Here is a 20,595-nt window from a genome sequence, read left to right as displayed (position 1 = left end):
TTTCAGTCTCTTTCTAAGTTTCATAAGAGTTCCAATCACATTTTGAATACAAACATAAATATTTGTTTACACTTGTGCCTGTATATAATCATTAAACCAGTTAAACATTTTTAGTGTTTTAATATTTAAGGGTTTAGAATCTGACATCCTAAAATGTTTTCTTCTTTCTTTTTTTGAGACAGAGTTTTTGCTCTGTTGCCCAGGCTGGAGTGCAATGGCACGATCTCGGCTCACTGCAACCTCCATCTCCTGGGTTCAAGCGATTCTCCTGCCTCAGTCTCCCAAGTAGCTGGGATTACAAGCACCCGCCACCATGCCTGGCTAATTTTTGTATTTTTAGTGGAGACAAGGTTTCACCATGTTGGCCAGGCTGGTCTCGAACTCTTGACCTCAGGTAATCCACCCACCTCGGCCTCCCAAAGTGCTAGGATTACAGGCATGAGCCACCGCACCAGGCCTACTTTTTTCTATTTTAAAACTTGTAATTTTTTTCCTTGCTTGCTTGCTTCCTTGCTTTCTTGTTTTTTGTTTTTTGTTTTTTTTTTTTTGAGACAGGGTCTTGCCCTGTCGCCTGGGCAGGAGTGCAGTGGTATGATCATAGCTCACTGCAGCCTTGACCTCTTATGCTCAATTGATCCTCCCACCTCAGCCTCCCAAGTAGCTGGGAGTACAGGCTTACGCCATCATTCCTGGCTAATTTTTGTATTTTTTGTAGAGACAGGGTTTCACCATGTTGTTCAGGCTAGTCTCAAACTCCTGGGCCTCTTAGAGTGCTGGGACTAAAGCCAGCCTGGGTGTGAGCCATTGCACCCAGCCAGAACTTTTAATTATGAAATTATTTTAGATTTACAGTAAATTTGCAAAAATATGCAAAAGTTTTCTGCATACCCTTCACCCAGTTCCCCTAATGTTAGCATCTTACATAGCTATAGTAGAATGTTCGAAACTAGGCAATAAGAAATACTGATACAGTGCTATTAGGTAAAGTAGAGGCCTTATTTTAAATTTCATTTTTTCCAGTAATGTCATTTTCTCTATTCTGAATCCCATACTGTAGTTAGTTGCCATGTCTCCTTATCACAAATATTTCAATAATCTTCACCTTATATCTGAAGTACTTCTAGGCTCTAAAGAACAGAAAAAGGAAAAAATTTTATATTTATGGACTTGCCATTAGATGATAACCACATCTCATTTCCTACTTCATCTGCTTATTCTGCCTTAACCTTTTGTGTTTGCATTGGAGAATGACTATAACGTAGGCCCTTCTTCACTTGAAATACAAAAGTTATTTTGAAAGCAAGCAGTGTTTCCCAGAATATACATGTCAGCTCAAAACAAGCATAGGCTCTGTTGCCCTATTTTGTTGCCTTGATTAAAACATGTACACACAGTACTATAAGATTTTATTAAATAGTTACTATTAGATCCAGTTTTGAATACATGAAGTTAATTTTACTTACACCACAAAAATTTCAAAAGTTCAGAAACTGGTGACATCAGTTAGAAGATTGGAAGACTTTTTTGAAGAACCTGACTTGTTCAAGAAGACTTAAAGAACAAATTGCCTACCTAACAACTTAGAATGAAGGAATCATAAAGTCATCCAAGCCTCCACTCCACGCACTCAGACTTCCCAATTTTTTAGCTACCTGCCACCTACCCCCTCAACTCTTAAGTCCCGAATAGACAACCAGTGATTACTAGGTACCAGGAAAGCCCACAACATGGAAGATAGATAACAAAAACAAACCAAAACAACAACAAACACCACCATGTTACAGGGAGTAGGACCCTTCCCCCACAATTACATTTATATCCTCAGAGAGAGAAGAAATTGTATTAACAGGAATGAAATGCTAGTTTAGGGGATGGGGGTTGAGTTTCAGAAAAGGAAAATGAGCCCTTGAAATTAAAAACATGGCAACAAAATGAAAAACTTTTTATTTGGCTGACTTGAAGATGAAACTGAAAAAATAAAGGTTTACATCTTTTTCTCTTTTTTTGAGATGGAGTCTTGCTCTGTGGCCTAGGCTAGGGTGCAATGGTGCAATCTCAGCTCATTGCAACCTCTGCCTCCTGGGTTCAAGCAATTCTCCTGCTTCAGCCTCCCAAGTAGCTGGGATTACAGGCGTGCACCACCACGCCCAGCTAATTTTTCTATTTTTAGTAGAAACAGGGTTTCACCGTGTTGGCCAGGCTGGTCTTGAACTCGTGACCTCAGGTGATCCACCCACCTCAGCCTCCCAAAGTGCTGGGATTACAGGCGTGAGCCGCTCTACCTGGCCTACAGTCTCTTATCCACAATTCCAAAATCCCAAAAGTTCTGAAAATTATATTTTTCACGAGTTTACAACACAACCTATTTCTATCCTTTATAGATTTTGCTAAAGAAATATCACTGCCTCAGATCTCATTGTATGTGGGTGGGATGAGGGGTGGGTATTACATTATGGGTTATATTCTATATTAACTTTCTAAAATTCTAAAAATTCTGATACACATTTGGCCCCAAAGGTTTCAGATAAGAGATTAAGGACCTATATCCCAGAAAAATGGAGCAAAAAGGCAGAGATGCAAAATACAAGAGAAGAGATGTGAAAATTAGAGGACCGGTCCAGAAGATCCAATAATACAGCTTCCAGAAAGAAAATGTGTAGAGTGGGAATCATCACCCAATGACACAAGAAAACTTCCAGGACTGAGGACATTAATTTCCAACTTGAAAGAGACCACAGAATTCTCCACAAAATAGATGAAAATGAAACAAGTCCACACTGAGGCATATCACTATGGACGCTGTTTTAGAACATCAGGTGTATTTGGATAGTCCTACAAGCTGCAAGAGAGAAGAAAAAAGTCACATACAAGGAGATGGGAATCATGCCTTCAGATTTCTCAGCAGCAAGGCTAAAAGCTAGAAGACAATCGAGAGTTATCTTCAAAATTCGGAAGGGATTTTTTTTTCCAACCTAGAATTCTGTGACCAGCCAAACTGTCATTAAACTGGGATGATTAAATAGATATTTTCAGCCATGAATCAGATTCTCAAAAAATTTACTGTGCTAAACTGAATTTCCTATTTTGCTTTTTTTCTCTGTTAGCCTCAAAGAGATGAAAATAAGAAATGAAGACTTCTATGGGGGGACGGGGGGTGAAGAGGAAAAATAAATATTGAAGAAAGTGGATAATCCATAAATCGAAATATTTCTGAATTCATTAAGAAATTCCTTAGTATCTATCTCAGAGTAGTATGTGTTTAATCTTAATCTGATAGACTTGGAAAGTTATACTTTATCTTGTATCACTCAGAATTCCCTTTAGATTATGACAGAACATTTGTTCACAATGTAAATATTTCCATTGTATCATAGAGGAGTCAGAAAAATGAATCAATTTCCTAGTTAGAAGTATTTTAAAAATTTGAAGTTATCAAAAAAAGAAAACATTTATAGTCCTCATTTCTAGGATGAGATTCTGAGACTTAAAATTCTAGTTTGCTATTAAGTGTAATTGGCGCTGACCATCCCCTTGCAGTGTTGATGGCTAGCTCAGCTGCACCAGGGAAGATGAGTTGTTTGAAGGGTAGATGTATAGGTTTTAGCCATATGATTGCATCAGGCCAGCACTGCTGCCAGTCCTCGCTCTAAACTGTCGGTGAACGGACTCCATCCAGCCTCTTCTGTTTGATGCCTTGCCCAGTGGATAAGTTAGGTTGGATAATGACCACAAAAGGGAAAACCACAACCTTGGGAAGTTGTTTATATGGTCAGTAAAGGTGCTCAGCAGCTAACAGGAGAAAATAATGCAGACCAGTGCTGTTGTAGACAGAGATTTTTCTTAGATCAGTTTTAACTGTCCACTTTTCACAAAGATAAGACTTAAAAACTTTTGTTTCCTTTTTTCTCTCTGATTTATATATTTCAGCAGTTAGTAGTCTATATTGGGATAAATTTAAAGTGAGAATGTCCCAGGTGTGATATATGATCTCATTTAAGTACATTAATGTAGCATGACCAATATTTTCTATTCCTATTTCTACTCTGTACAGAAAACCACTTTTAAGTCCCTGTATCAGTTTAGTAGTTCTTTGGCTTTTTTCCTAATTAAATGTCAGCATCCCTTTGCTGGTTTTCTTTCTCTCCCCTTCCTTTCCCTTTCTCTGCATAGCCTGACCTATTTCTCTTTCCTTAAGGTATAGAACCTAGCCAGGCACAGTGGCTCATGCCTGTAATTCCAGCACTTTGGGAGACTGAGGCAGGCAGATCACTTGAGCTCAGGAGTTTGAGACCAGCCTGGCAACATGACAAAACCCCATTTCTACAAAAAATATAAAAATTAGTCATGTGTGGTGGCTCGCACCTGTAGTCCCAGCTATTTGGGAGGCTAAGGCAGGAGGATCAGTTGAACCCAGAAGGTGGAGGTTGCAGCAAGCTGAGATTGCCACACTGCACTCCAGCCTGGGCGACAGAGGGAGACTCTTGCTCAAAAAAATAAAAAAAGGTATAGAACCCATGTCACCTCTAGTGTAGCCTCCCGTGTCTCTTACCCATGCCTGTCTCCACTCTCGGAGACTCTTGCTGCATGAGATGAGAGTCCTAAGAAGGTAAGAGAGGGGTGGGGTTCGTATGGGTTCTTGCTTCTAATGAGAAGAAGAGATGATGGGTACAGTGCTAGAAAAGAAGTGATTTCACATATGAAATTGGGCTGCCTAGTTTTGAATTCCTAGTCTGCTGCTTACTGTGTGACCTTGGGCAACTAACTGAACATCTCTGCACTTAGCGTCTTCCTCTGTCAGTTGGAGATAATGGTAGTACCTGCTTCACAGAGTTATTGTGAGGGTTAAAGAAAATAATATATGTAAAGTACAATATAATGGCTAAGAACATGCACTGCAGGCCAGGCGCGGTGGCTCACGCCTGTAATCCCAGCACTTTGGGAGGCCTAGAGTTAGAAGTCAGGATCGTCATGACCCTTTGCCAGGGGAACCATGACTGGTGTGGGCCCCCCAGGGTGCTCCTGGTATCTTGTTTCTTGATCTAATTTGGTGGTTACATGGGTGTACTTTCATTGTGAATATTCAGCTCTATGCTTATAATTTATGCATTTTTATCTATTATGTTAAACTTCAGTTTAAAAATTGCATTAGATCAAAAGTCTTGAGAATTTGGGAAATGATAGGTCACTTTTTCTACATGCCAGATTGACTTAGAATTAAAGATTTCATACTTAAAAACTAGGGGGACGGGTGTTCACTATAAGCTGCAAAATTAACCAGTCTTGCTTCTCATCTTAAACTGCATCTTCAGAGAAGCAAAGAACTATCAAGAGCTACAGATAAGCACCTTGGGCAGCATACTTTGAAGTAATCATTAGTTTTCATTTATCCTGCCACTTCACATACACTGTGACAGATTACATGGGCTACATATAAAGTTATATATAAAAGTGTAATTTGGAGTTTGTGGAATCGGTCTTTTTAACTTTCCTCAGAGTGATACATTCTCATCTTGCAGACCAGATCTGGTGGTTTAAAAGTTTGATTGAAGATAAAGTTTTATGTGATCCAACTGTGAGATGTTAAGAGGCAAGTTTGAAGGTGCTTGAATGAGCATTAGTTGTAATTGATGCTTGTTGCTTTGACTGCATGTTGGTTTGCTTGATGCTGTTTTAGTAACTTAGTGAGTTTCATCTTTAAATGGGATTTGTGTTATTTAGTCTGCATTGTGCCAAGACTGATGATTGAAAACCGTACACTTTCACAGAACATTGCTTGGTAGCTCTTCCCTTTTCTGCTATTTTTATATCACATGAATCATTGCACATTTAAGCCATCTGCAAGGCCTGAATGGAATGAGATAAAAAGCTGCCATCACTTAAATTGACACTTGAAAAGCTGGTATTCATTTGGAGTTTATTCCTGATTATCCTTTATATTTTAAAGTTTCAAACTTCATTTCAAGATGGTTGCCAACATCTCTGAGCCAGAAGTATCTCTGATTCACAGCTTCTTTCAGCCTGAAAGTCAAAGGGAGGGGATTCATCCTGTCACCTAGAAGAATCTGTTGGGGACTCACTTCTGTCTCGTTTGAGAGAATAAGAACAGCAAGTTCCACTCCTGTTTTAAAAGTATGTTGGTTTAATCAGCTCAGCAAGCCATCCGGTTTGGCATGCACTTCATAGGGAATAGTAAAAACACAAGGCTCTTCAATTGCCAGATGAATACTTCAAAATTGCATGCCTAGAATGTGTCACACCTGTTAGATACTTATCAAAAATTTTCTCAACATAACTTTTTTGAGGATTTAGTGAAAAAATAATTAGATAAATGCATGCCTGGGATGTTGCAAAAGAGATTCATGATTAAAAATGCATATTCAGCCAGGCGTGATGGTGCGTACCTGTAGTGCCAGCCATTCGGGAGGCTGAGGTGGGAGGATCACTTGAACCCAGGAGGTTGAGGCTGCAGTGAGTTTTGATCTTGCTATTATACTCCGGCCTGGGTGACAGAGTGAGACACTGTCTCAATTGAAAAAAACAATAATAAAATAAAAATAAATAAATTCATGTCCGCCCTTTGCAAGAGGCCCAGAGTGGGATCGTGGCCCCTGTGGAGCGGGTCACCACTTCTGCCTCGGTCCTCAAACCCTGTCACTGCCCTGGCCTAGGAGCCTGCCCCACCACAGCGGCCGGCAGCACAGCGATCCACCGGCGGTGTTTGCGGCCCCTGGGCCCTCTCACGGCAACCAGCTGCGGGCCTCCCGGGCAAAAGCCCATGGGCCACCACGTGGCCCTCAAGATGGTGAAGGGCATCATCGACTGTATGTTTGACAAGAACCTGCAGGACTTGGTCCATGGCATCTGAAACCACAAGGAGGATGAGATTGAAGAAGAATGGGGACAGTGGCCACCAAGCGTCTGTCTTCGTTGAAGGATGCCCATGTAGCCCTTGGGCAGTGGAAGCCTTAGAAAGTCTTCTACCTGAGTGACTGCCAGCCTGCCTCCCTGCGTGGACAGCGAGGCCGGCCTGAAGGAGAGCAGCCGTCTGATACCGCACCACTCCGAATACCAGAGGCTGTGTCAGGCATGAGGTGTCAGGAGGGCAGGGAAGTTAAGGAATTTGCCTGCGGGCACCAAGTCACCCTCAGCCCATGTCCCTCTCCCTGGGAACCTGAGTTCTTGCCTTATTGTTACACTTTTCCATAAGTGGTGTGGCTTCGCCTGCCTCTGGCTTAATGAGATCATTTTTGTTCATCTCCATCCCCTTTCCCTTGGTTTTCAGCATCTCAGAAGCTCTCCGTAACTGCTTTGGTGACAGTGTGTAACTAACTTATGTACTCTTCAGATTCCTTTTGAGTTGAAGGCATAGCTGATTGGCCTGGATTTTATTTTACTGAGCATGATTCACCAGATTGGAAATGTGGTTTGCTTCCTGGGAGGACTTCTTCTGCACAGGCTTGATCTCCCAGTGCCTGTCCCTGTCCCCTTCAGCGCGTGTCACTGAGCAGCCTGTTCTGGGATCCTGAGGACGGGCCACAGCGTCTGTCCAGTGGAGGACCATGCACTCTAGTCTGGGGTGTGGTTTTCAGGGGGGCGTGCCTGTCTTCACTGGGAAGCCCCTGAGCCTGGGTTTCTTCCTTTGGAATTGGTGTGAGTTGATAGTGCCTTCCTTACAGGCATGGGCCCATTCAAGCCAGTATTGGTGGTGGAAACATTTTTAGAGTAGTGCAGGGCCATCCTTGAAAGTCCCAGTCTTCCTCATGGGCCCTGCTATTGGCCATTCGGCGATTCCATGCAGGACACGCGGTGTCTGGGGGCCCTGGCTTTCTCATCAGAAGACCATCTTTATGGCCCGGAAGGTCGTTACTCAGGTGTTCACTTCTGATTCCGGATGTTCTCTGCAGCTGCTGGAGTTTCCTGATTGGAGAATAGCAAATGACTGTTCAATGACCGTTCTAGTGGTCCCCCGCTCCACGCTGTGCCCCCCCAAACTCGCTTTTGAAAGCAGCTACCCTACAGACCGCATGTAGGTTCTTGCCACCCACTGCACCCGAAATGCAAACTCTCGGCAGTGTGCTTTTTCTGCAGCAGTAGAGTTTCCAAAGAAAGTTTTTATTTCGTAATAGATTTTCACTTGAGTGTGGCATCATGGAAACAAGGCTTAGCAATGATTTTGAAAGCCACGTGGAAAGGCAGCGTGATTGAGTGGAAATCACAGGAAGTTTGGGAGATCTGAGTCCAAGTGTTCCGACTGGCTTAAGGGGCTGTTCTGTCTCCTCCTGTGTAACATGGGAACATGGGATGAGTTGCCTCCCTCGTTGTGGAATGGTGCTGAGGACGCTGCAGCAAAACATGGTTTTCTGGAAGCACCAGAGTGCTCAAAGAGGTTGTTTAGTTCACTGTTTTCCAGTCCTCAGGCTGTGACCTCTTAGTGGGTTGTAAATTCAATTTACTGGGTTATGCTAGGTAAGAAAAAGGAAAACAAACTAGAAAATACCAGAGTACAGGCACATAACAGTAGCTATCCTGTCTTGAAACTTTGATTTCTGCATGTGATTCTTGTGTGCATGTGTGAGCATATTGGGTTACCATGCACAACCCATTAAAATGAGTCCAAAAAGTAAAAAATAAATAAAAATAAATAAACGCATACCCACACTCATTTATACTCTTTAACTGTGGATATGTACAAATCTTGCATTTTTATGTTAAGTAGCAGATGAGTCGGGGTCTCCAAAGCCTTTTCCAACAGTTAGATTGTCTCAGTGCAGTTTGCTCTGGGCTGCAGAAGCTTAGGTTCCCCTGTACTAAAGTTAGCTGGAATTGCATAAGTTAGGGAGGAGAGTTTCAGAGTAAGAAGCTTCTTGGCCAGGCGCGGTGGCTCACGCCTGTAATCCCAACCCTTTGGAAGGCCGAGGTGGGCGGATCACGAGGTCAGGAGATCAAGACCATCCTGGCTAACAGGGTGAAACCCCGTCTCTACCAAAAATACAAAAAATTAGACGGGCGTGGTGGCGGGCGCCTATAGTCCCAGCTACTCGGGAGGCTGAGGCAGGAGAATGGCATGAACCTGGGAAGCAGAGCTTGCAGTGAGCTGAGATGGCGCCACTGCACTCCAGCCTGGGCGACCAGAGCGAGACTCTGTCTCAAAAAAAAAGAAGCTTCTTCAGTTGTTGCTAGGTTTTTCCTCTTCATAAATAATATCATTATAATACTTTGGCAACATAGGAGTAATAACTCTAGAGCTAATAGAGGGAATGAAATATAAAAATATTTCCTTATTTCATTTCCTTGAGAGAGCCTGAGATCATAGACCAAAAAATGAAGTGACCTCTATAACTAAGTACAACAGACTTTCTGTTTTCAAAATAGAAATATCTTAAAAATAGAAAGTTCTAAGAGTCTAAGAATAAAGGGACTATTTTTGTATCTTCAGATCCTGATGTATCTCCATGTGATCTTGGGCAAGTCACTTAGTACTTCTGTGTTCATTAGCTCCCATTTTGTTAGCGTACTATAAATACTCAAAACACCAACATTTTGTTTGTAGACGGTAGCATTTAGAACATTAATAGCATCTTTGTGTTTTGTTGTTGTTGTTGTTATTGTTGTTTTTGTCTTTGAAGGGACTACTGTAAATTTTGCTTAAACATACCCTGTTTGGGGATGATTGCTGTGGGGGGATAACTTTAATTATTTTAAAGTAATTGTGTGTATTTTTCATTCTTTATTATTTATTTCTTTGCTTAGCAGACAGAAGGTGGAGCGCAGACAGACGGCCAGCAGTCACAGACACAAAGTAGTGAAAATTCAGAGAGTAAATCTACCCCGAAACGGCTGCATGTCTCTAATATTCCTTTCCGCTTCCGGGACCCTGACCTCCGGCAGATGTTTGGGGTAAGTCTTTTTATGGATTTTACAATTAAAGTAGATTTTAATCCCCCAGATGTGTTATTAGTCATTATTACTTTAGGATTAAACTACAAATAGATTGAAAGAACCTGAGGTAAATCAGTCTTTTCATCAGTCTTTAGAAACCTTTTTCTGTCATCCAGTCTGCTGTAGACATAGTCTTGCAGGTTGCTGCACACATAAGGTGGCCATATGGCCCAGCTTGCTGTGACTGAGGGGTTTCTTGTGATGTGAGACTTTCAGTGCTGAAACCAGGATGGTCACCCTACTCACCTACCAAACTCAGTAAACATACCAATAATATGCTTAGTTTCATCTGAAAGAACAAACATGCACATTCTTTTAGAGCAATGATTCCTAAACTTGTTTGCACACTGGAAATTACCTGGGAAGCTTACAAAATATTGATGCCTATGTCTCACATTCTAGGGTTGTGATTTAATTGGCCTGGAGTGTGGCTTGGGCTTTGGTATGTTTACAAGATCCCCAGCCGATACTAATGTGCACATAAGTTTGGGGACCATTGCTTATTCATCCTGTCGCCTTCTTTGTTTTTCCTTTGCCTTCCATATAAGCCCAGCTCAGTACTGCCTTCCTCTCCTCTTACCTCTCTCAACTGCAAGACCAAAGAAACTAGGTTCAGGGATGCGTTATTGCCACTCTCTACTTAGCTTTGTAATGTCTAAAAAGATTCACAATGTAGAGAATACAGGTTTAGAGGTGGCTCATTGAAGTGGAGAGAGTATAGATTTTGGAGTCAAAGAGCCTGGGTTCAAATTCTATTCACATGTGAACTTTGGAATTCATGTAACCTTTTTGAATTTAAATATCATATTTATAAACATAGAGACAGTAATCTCTACCTTTCAGTGTTATAAATTAAATGAAATAATATTTGTGAAAACAGTACCTCAATGTTTTGTTTTTATAATACTTCGTTGCTCTACTCCACAGTGTCAAGACCAATATCTAAGATCATTGTAGAGGATTGGTTTGCTACCTCTGATGTATTCTTTCAACTGTTTATTTCCTCCTGAATCACCATCATGAAAAAAAGTTAATTGCAAAGATTTAAGTTGTTGAGAAGTTAGTGAATGGCTGCTAAGGATCTTAATTTTTTCTGAGCCTGCGTGTTATTGCTTTTTGAATTTTACCAAACTCTTAACCCAGAGATAATCAATAGTTTTTTGTTTTTTTTTTTTTGTTTGCTTGTTTTCTTTTTTAAATTCCACTAGGATAGCTGCCTGGTACTTTATTAGAAAAGCAGATGCTCCTTAAGTCTTGGTTGTGGCCACTTCATGGTGACAAGACACTGGGGCAAAATTCTGTCATTTATAGCTGACTACTTGGATGTATTTTCCACACTAAAGAGAAGGCCAGAGTTGAGATATAATGATGTTCTTGAAGTATTTGAAGAGCTTTTACACAGAAAATGGTAACCAGATATTTTCCATTTCTTCCGAGAAGAGAGCAATAGAAAATAAAGGGCAGCATAAAGGCCTTGGGTTACGCAGAAGAAACTTCTCGGGAGCATGAGTTATTAGGTTCTCTACTGAATTATCAGAGCTTATATAAAATCTTAGTCTCTGGAGGTCTATGAGAATGGAGTACATTCTCATCTGCCAGAGGTGTGTTTTCTCTTGAGTCAGAAGAATAGTGTCCATTGCAGATCTGCCTAGGCCAGTTAGTGATTTCTTAAAATGTATTATGCCCTTCTCATAAGGCATAAAGTGCAAAAAGAAATAATTTTTTTCCTTACCAGAGATACCTAGTTGCCCTATTTTCTTCCACATTGTGACTCTCTATTACTTAGAAGAACAGTAACATTGGTAAAGAGCAGGCATCCATGCTCCATTTCATTAGCTTCATAAACTTGACAAATAGCTTCTTTTAGCCTCATTCTTCTTAACCATAAAAGGAGTGTGATCCTTACTCCAGAAGGATATTATAAGAATGCATTAGAAAATATAAAACAAAACAAACTCCAGAGCACCATACAAATCTTAGTTTTATAGGATGAGCATAAATGCCCTCCCATCTAAAATAAAACATTTTCCTTTTTCCATGATTTTTCTATTAAACCAAACCAAGGTGTCTTACTGTAGAAAACTTGGGTTATTAATACAAGTTTTTTGATAAAGATAGTAGGTGATTCAGTCCAATGGAACAGCATGATTTCTGTTTTGCTCTTTCCATTTTTCAGTTTTTTTTCACATTTCCCAAAGTCTGGTTTGAAACCCAAGTGAAGTAGATAATCAGGTATGACACCAATACTCAGAGGGAAATATAAGCCAAAAAGATATCTGGAAATTTTCTGCATATACCTTCAATTCATTTCATCCAAGCATTGATTAAAACAGTTTTGTCTCTTTTTATATATACTTTCCCCCTAAATAATCATTGTGTTTTGTGTAACCCTCTAGTCAGCTATTTAGCTACCTAACAATAGAGTTTAGGCTTTGTGTCTTTAGTTTTTGTTTGCTTTTCTGAATGTTAAAATGTTTAAAGAATTACCAAAGAGAGGTGTTATTTAAAATATTCTTGATGTTGTTGTAGAAATATTAAAGTGGTGAATAGCATGTAGCCTATAGAAGTGGTAACACAGATATATATTGACTTGGATAGTTGTTCACAATCCATTGCTAAATTAAAAAATAAAATAAAAGCAATATATGCTTTGGGAGGCTGAGGCGGGCAGATCACATGAAGTCAGGAGTTCGAGACCAGCCTAGCCAACATGGTGAAACCCCCTCTCTACTAAAAATACAAAAATTAGCTGGGTGTGGTGGTAGGCACCCGTAATCACAACTACTCAGGAGACTGAGGCAGGAGAATAGCTTGAACGCAGGAGGCAGAGGTTACAGTGAGCCAGGATCGTGCCACTGGACTCCAGCCTGGGTGACAGTTCAAGACTCCATCTTTTTTTTTTTTTTTTAAAGCAAATTATAGAATGCATCTGATGTCTATAGTTACTTATCTCTACATGCCTGAGGGAAAGCCTGGAATGCTGTGTACTAAAACATTACGATGATAGGATTGCAGATGATCTTTATTTTCTGTTTTCCCTTTTCCTTTTGTTCATATTTTCTGCTTTTTATATAGTGAATATACTTTGCTTGTATAAAAAATAGGAGGGGAACAGCCTTCTATAGTATATTATTCTACTTACTAGGATTTGCTTTTTAAATCTGAGACTGTTTTAAAAACTAAGAGATGTAGTTAGGAAAATTCCAAGTTCTTGTCCACATGAAGTGTCTAATGGGCTAACACTGTGAATAACTTTAGACAACAGCTTCCACACCTAAAGGTGGATAAATTGCCTGAGTGAGTGAACTGAGAAAGGAGAAACTGTCAACTCAGCGACGAGGAAAAATCAGAAACTGGTATTGGAACTTACTAACAAATACAAACATAGAAGTTAAATAAGTAGTTTACAGAAGAAGAAAAATAAACTATTCCCATTTCAGAAGAGAACAAAATATGTGGATAAAAACCTGACCATAAGTAAATGTTTTTATTTTTATCTCTGCAGCAGTTTGGCAAAATCCTAGATGTAGAAATAATCTTTAATGAACGTGGCTCTAAGGTAAGCTCCATTTCAGTGTCAAGTGTGCTTGATTTCTTTTTGAGTTTTATGTTATTTTAAATAGCAAGTATTCAGAAAACATAAGCTGTTTTCAAGCCTGCATAAAAGCATCCTAATTATCCACCTTGGTTTAGATTATCTCTAAAAATAAGCTACCACATGGCCACACTTTATTCTGATCCTTATATGGGGGTGGAGGGGTGATGAAGTAAGAAGCAGAGAAGGTTGAGGGAAGAGTGGGACGTAAAGAACACAGGATGTAGGAGATGACAGTGCTTTATGATCCTTAAATTCGGCCTCAGCTTTCTCCGTTTAAAGGAAAAGTGCAAAGACTAAAAAAAAAGTGAAATTCTACGAGAATTCTATTCTGAATTCTGTCAGAACAATTCAGCCAAAATCCAACTTCAAAACAGCATACTTAGAACAAATTTAATGTTTTGATTATTCAGTTAACTTGCAGTCTCTTTTGAAAATTGTGACAAGACTTAAACAGAGTGAGCAATAACTGAGGAATTCAGTATGAACTGATTTCCTTAAGTTCTACCCACATAGGCAATCCTCAGGATGTAGAGTCACCTAAATCACAAATACAGTGAGTTAGATTTTTTTGCGTAAGAATGAAAGTAGTAAATGTGTACTTTTATGTGTATTTTCCTCTAAATGTGTTCTATGTAAGAACTGAAATTTTTAATTAAAATTTATTTCCCCTATTAGGCTGGGCGCAGTGGCTCATGCCTGGTAATCCCAGCACTTTGGGAGGCCGAGGTGGGTGGATCACCTGAGGTCAGGAGTTCGAGACCTCGCCTGGCCAACATGGTGAGACTCTGTCTCTGCTAAAAATTCAAAAATTAGCTGGGCATGGTGGCACATGCCTGTAATCCCAGCTACTCAGGAGGCTGAGGCAGGAGAATCACTTGAACCCAGGAGGCAGAGGTTACAGTGAGCCGAGATTGCGCCACTGCACTCCAGCCTGGGTGACAGAGCAAGACTGTCTCAAAAAAAAAAAAAAAAAATTATTTCCCCTATTTACTATTTTAAATTCCCAATCTGTATGATTTAGAATTTCCATGCATTAAAAAAAACAGCAATGTTTTTAGGAACAAGGGAATGGCAAAGACTTACAGTGGTGTTGTGAAAAAAAAAAGTATTTGATGAACTGAGTATTTGGACATGTTACTTGAGAGTTTTCTCACTGCTTATTAAATGAAATACATCCTACTGAAACCATCAGCCATAGCCAAGCCTATAAATATTTACCTTGCTGTTGCTACTTTCGTTTGTTAGGTTAGAGCAATTTTTTAGTTAATTTTCATTTGGTCATCTCTGCTGAACTTTGAAAATAGCTTTTGGCTATGGTTAAATCTCTTAAACATGTAATTTGAGGGAAAGCTAAATAAAGCCAATAAATGAGTTAATATTTACCTCTCCAATTTCATACTCCAAATTCACCATACTTTGGGAATTGATAAGAGTTTATATATCTCCTGCCCCCATCTGTACACATAAAAATGTATGTGCTGTTCTAATGCTACTTACTATTATTCCCTTCCTTTGTAGAATGTATCAACACTAAAAGTGTTTAATTCTGACTATAACAATTATTTATTAACTATTAAAGAGGTAATTATACTCTAAGCTTCCAGTTTTCAGTTAAAACAAAAATGATTAATATGCCTATAGAGAGCTTTCTCCAGCACTTGGTAAGTATTTTTAAAAGTGAAGTCTATTCAGACTGCAACCAATAAACTATTTATGCTTATAATTTTTCTCACAATGGATTTCTGTTCCTTTGTTGCATTGTTTGTGTTTATTTTGTGTGACCTTTTTTAGCTACACGGTGGGAAAATGACAGTGGTTTAGAGATAAGAAGCACATGAGTGTAAAATAAATATGTGGAGATTATTGGCCACTCTGTAAACTACTATCTGAGGTAGTTTTAAATATTTTTAGTTGTAAGTGTATGTACTTAAAATATTCTTAACTAGAGTCTAACAACTAGAAGGCCAATGTAGTTTCATCAGACATTGACGACTTGCTCCTTACCAAGAAAATAATTTGTTTGAATTATTGTGAAGCAAAGGAAATTGATCTTTCTTAAGGCTTCTTTCATTGACTTTAAGGATTTGCCTGCTACCAATTTTTTTTCTTTTTTCTTTTTTTTTTTTTTTTGAGGCAGAGTCTCGCTCTATTGCCCAGGCTAGAGTTGTAGTGGCACAGTCTTGACTCACTGCAACCTCCGCCTCCTGGGTTCAAGCAATTCTTGTGCCTCAGCTTCCCGAGTATCTGGGATAACAGGCGCACACTACCACCCCTGGCTAATTTTTGGTATTTTTAGTACAGACAGAGTTGCACCATGTTGGCCAGGCTGGTCTTAACTCCTGGTCTCAAGTGATCTGCCTGCCTTGGCCTCCCACAGTACTGGGATTACAGGTGTGAGCCACCGCATCCTGGCCCCACATTTTTTTAAATTTACCTGATCCAATTACTTCTCCCATGTAACTTTCATTTGAAAGTAATGACATGAGCTTTCTCTTTGAGAAATCTAAAAGCATAGGCTTCTTCTGTCAGCTTGATGCTGTGTCCTCACTGCCCTATTTTTCTCTGGGCTGCTAAAGGGTGCACAGACTGTGTGCTAATTGGTAAATGTTTTAAAAACAAAGCACAGAATTCAGAATTGCCCTGAATCTGCCTTCAAGGACTGATACAAAACCTTGTTTTTGTCCTTCAAAGCTTTCTTAACTGCTACCTAAAGTTATTTGCTGGAATGGATGCCCTTGGAACTGTTTCTGAGGCTCCTAATAGAGATTTATTTTGGAATCAAACCCATAGATGCCTCCTCTGGGATCCACCTAAGAGAAATTAATGAGCACTTTTTGTTTTGCGAATTAAGTTTAATTTCTTAATCCCTTTTATATGTTTGGGGTTGACTGTAAAATTACAGCGTATTTTGAAAAGAACCAGAGAAAAGGAGGCTTTATATAGTCCTATTGTTTAGTTAAGAGTTCCTCTAACTTTTAAACAGAGTACTTTTCTGTACAGAAATTAGCTTTATTGAATTTTTTTAGAGCAGTAATGGAAAAACTAGTCACAAAATAACTCTAAGATAGCAATACTTAAATGTAAAACAGTGTTTAATCAAATTGTTCCAAAGCAAAAAGCAACTCCATACCATATCTTATTTTGTATAATAAGACCGTCACCCAGGGTTTTAGGATATACCCATTTGAAAACATAAGTAAATGGTGTTCCACTGCCATGCTCATGCCCTCCTTGTCTGCCAGTATTATTCTTTTTCCAGCTTGCCTTTAGAGTGGAATTACTCTATAGTAGTTTTTTCTTTGTTGTTGACTAGTTTTTTCCTTTTTTCCTTCTTTTGCCTTCATATTCTAGATTTGGCTTACTTAGATTATAGAATGAATATATATCGTATTTGTGCACACACATGCATACATATATATTTAAATTATTTCACGTGAATTTCAGTCTTTTTACTCCCTAATCCTTTATAAAAACATAGAATCACCTGTATCTAAGTTTCTTTGATTAACTGAAACAGAGATAGACTAGGCTTTTGAAAATGTACTATTAAGATATATGATGGAAAACGGTACTCCTGCCAAAAAATTAACTAATTTATTCAAATAGAACCTAGAAAATTATTATATGAGTTTATGTAGCTTTATTAATTCTCCAGATTTCACCAGTAATGACAGATTATTAACACAAATAATAAGATAATGCCTAGAGTGAGCATATGTCCTGGCTTATCCAGGATGGCCCCAATTTACACCTGTTATCTTAGCATAATTATTAATAAATGACCCCTTTCTCTCTGAGAATGTCCCAGTTTGAATGATAAACTATTTACTCTCCTTGTATATCCTTTGGGTAACATCTTAAAAAAGCAGTCTTTGAAAAGGAAAACATGATGCTTAATGAAAAGTATAAAGAAAAAAATACATAGTTTATTAAAGAGAAATGTGCACTACTGATATTCTCATGTATCCTTCTAGTCTTCTCATATAGAACCTTAAAACATAACCCAAAATGGTCACCTAGTCCAACCCCCTGTATTCTTGACCTTGCATTCTCTGCTAGAAACTTTTAGTGATTAAGAACTTGTTTTATTCAAAAGTTATTCCATTGTGGGTCACTTTCTACCATCTTATTCACCATCATCCAACCACATAACAATTTTTGGTGATAATTATCAAGCTTATTAAATAAAGAAATACACAGATTGTAACATCTACATTTTCTATAAATTTTTGCCAAAATACTTCGGTATATCGTCTCTTGAATGGATATGTATTAAAATATTGAATATGTTGAAGTTGTTCAGCTCTTCAGATAGTGCTCATTATTAAGTCCGCTAAAGGACTACAAATGTTATACAGCCCAACAATAATTATTTAGATTACTAGCAATTTTTTTTTCTTTTTTTAAAATTGATAGATATTAGATGTACATATTTTCAGGGTATATGTGATAATCTGATACATTCATATAATCAAATCAGAGTAATTGGGATAGCCATCACCTTAAATATTTATCTTTTCTTTATGCTAGTAACATTCTAATTATTCTAGCAAATATTTACTTAACGTGTTCTCATTACTTCTCTCAGGTGGATTTCTGGAATAATGGGGATCTAGGTTTAGGTTGGGCTTAAGTTTAGGCTGTAGTTAGGGGAGATAAAACTTCTATTCCCATTCCTTAGACACAAGTAATTTGCTGTAATGTTTTCCCTATTATCTGGCTTTTAATTTCATGCAAAGGGAAATTATTTATTTCTTTCAAAATATTATCAAAATACTTTTTTGGAAGTCACAGTAGGCCTTTGTGACTTTCAGTAAAACTTAATAGGTAATGTCGAAGTGAAATGGTTTTTTTTATTATATTTAAAACTGAATTAACAGTGCATGTGTTTCTGAAGGGCTTAGTTTTTTTTCTTTTTTTCTTCTGTTACCATTATGGGCTTTAGTTTTATATATTTTTTTATTTATGTTTTAATTTCTGTGTTCTGGCCATACCCAGGAGATCCGTCTGCTTTTGATTTCTCCCTTAAAAGTTACATGGTAAATTTTCTTTCTCATTCTTCTGAGATCGAAAAATTCAAAAATTGTACAAATTTTAATAATATTTTTACAATGTTCATTCTATTGCCTGTTATTTATTGCAGTCTGAGGCCAGACTAAAAAGGTGACAGTTACTTGGCTCCTATATGTCCTCGATGATGTCAAGGCAGGCTGTGAAATTGCTGTCACACTTTGTAGAAGTTTTAACTACAACCATACACCTAATAAATACACCATTCTTCAATTTCCAGAAGTCAGCTAAGATACCTGGTAAATCACTAATGTAACACTGGTGTGTTTAAATGTTTAATATAGAAGGACTCTGAGGACTGCGAACTTAGAGGAGTATAAAGTGTAGAGACCTGCATTGCCCAGCACAGTGGTCACATTTAGCACTTGAAATTTGGAGAGTTTAAACGGAGGTGTGCCTGTAAGGGTAAAATGGACACCAGATTTCAGAATTAGCACACAAAAAGAATGTTAAGCATCTCACTAATAATGTTTTAATATTGATACCATATTGAAATGTTAATAATATGTGTATATATTGGGTTAAATAAAATACATTGTTAAAATTAATCTCACCTGTTTCTACTTTTTAAATGTGGCTATTAGAAAATTTTAAATTATATATGTGGTTTGTATTATATTTTTGTCTGCAGTGCTAGTGTAGACAAACATGTCAAAATCATTTTTTAATTAAAATTTACTTTTTTAAAATCTGGTTTTATTAATAGAAGTTTAGATGACAAAAATTATCCATCTGTTTACATAGCTGAAATATTTCCTCTTGTTCAGAATTTGAGATTAAATCTATTTGTTACAGATTATATAATCTATTTGTTATATATATTATACCTGTGTAGACTGGTTCAGTGTTTGATAGGTTGTATGATCATTTGGAAGCTGTTCTGTGATCATTTGGAAGCTGTTCTAAGGAAAATATTTTAGATTTAGACATAATTTTACTAACTTTTTTTTCCAAAACAAGAGATCAGAATGACCAGCTTAATGTCAATTCAATTTCTAAGAGTGAAGTGACAAAACATGAGTTCATGCAAGCAGCCTTTTCTACTGATAACTTTTAAACCTGGAGAATCTGTGAACATCTTTAGCACAGTTTCTGGCACCTTTTCTAAAATGCTAAATTTTATTGAAGAAATAGTATATTCTAAAAATGTTTTAAGATCTGAGTTCATGTTACTGAAACTAAATTGTGAATGTGATAGATAAGGAAGCATGTTTGGGTTGATGGAAAATCACCTGTTTAAGGTTTAAACATGAGAGAAAAGTATTTAAGAACAGTACTTCAAAAAATTCTAGTCATACCTCTCACCTTCCTAATCATGGACTTTAATTCTAAGAGGTACGTATTAATTCCCTATGACTTCTGAACAGATTGCCACAAATTGAGTGGCTTGAAACCACACATTTATTATCTTACAGCTCTGGAGGTCAGAAATCCAAAATGGGTCTCACAAGGCTAAAATCAACGTGTTGGGTTCTTCAGAGGCTCTAGGGATCATCTGTTTTCTCACCTTTTCTAACTTGTAGAAGCTGCCTAGATTTCTTGGACTAGAGCTCCTTTCTGTCTTCAGAGCCAGCAATGGCCAGTCAAGTCTTTCTCAGGCTGCTTTACTCTGATTCGGACTCTCCTGTGTCCGCTTTTCACTTACAAGCACACGTACAGTGGCCACGCTGGGCCACTGTATTACATTGGGCCCAACTGGATAATCCAGGATAATCTCTCTATCTCAAGATCATTAACTTAATCGCATCTGCAAAATCGCTTTTGCCATGTAAGGTAACATATTCACTGGCTTTGGGGATTAGGATGTGGACAACTTTGGGAAGCCATCATTTGGCCTATTGCAAGGTTTATCTTCAAAGCAAAGAAAGAAATCCTCTTACCTTTATGTTTCATATTAAAGAGTCCCAAAGCATCAACAAGGCCTTCTTCCTCCTATCACCCCAGGGAAAAGATGCTTATAAAGATTGCTTTATTTTTATATTTTTGGT

The 20,595-nt window shown here is 38.3% G+C and overlaps 1 protein-coding gene across 23 annotated transcripts in view; it reads left to right on the top strand.

Moving 5' to 3' along the window:
- The window catches only part of RBFOX2 (RNA binding fox-1 homolog 2), a 291,531-nt gene that overhangs the window by 238,197 nt on the left and 32,739 nt on the right, over positions 1-20,595 (top strand). For 12 of the 23 annotated variants that reach the window (XM_055252945.2, XM_055252942.2, XM_055252941.2 and 9 more), the window contains 2 exons: positions 9,754-9,897; positions 13,445-13,498. In XM_055252945.2, coding sequence (XP_055108920.1) covers positions 9,754-9,897; positions 13,445-13,498 — 198 coding nt within the window. Of the gene's footprint in view, positions 1-9,750; positions 9,898-13,444; positions 13,499-20,595 lie in introns of all 23 variants that reach the window. The other 11 variants (XM_055252940.2, XM_055252934.2, XM_055252931.2 and 8 more) reach the window with 3 other exon arrangements.

The sequence above is a fragment of the Symphalangus syndactylus genome, chromosome 18, assembly GCF_028878055.3.
Source record: "Symphalangus syndactylus isolate Jambi chromosome 18, NHGRI_mSymSyn1-v2.1_pri, whole genome shotgun sequence".
Taxonomy (NCBI): Eukaryota; Metazoa; Chordata; class Mammalia; order Primates; family Hylobatidae; genus Symphalangus; species Symphalangus syndactylus.
This window is presented reverse-complemented; position numbering and strand designations above follow the sequence as displayed.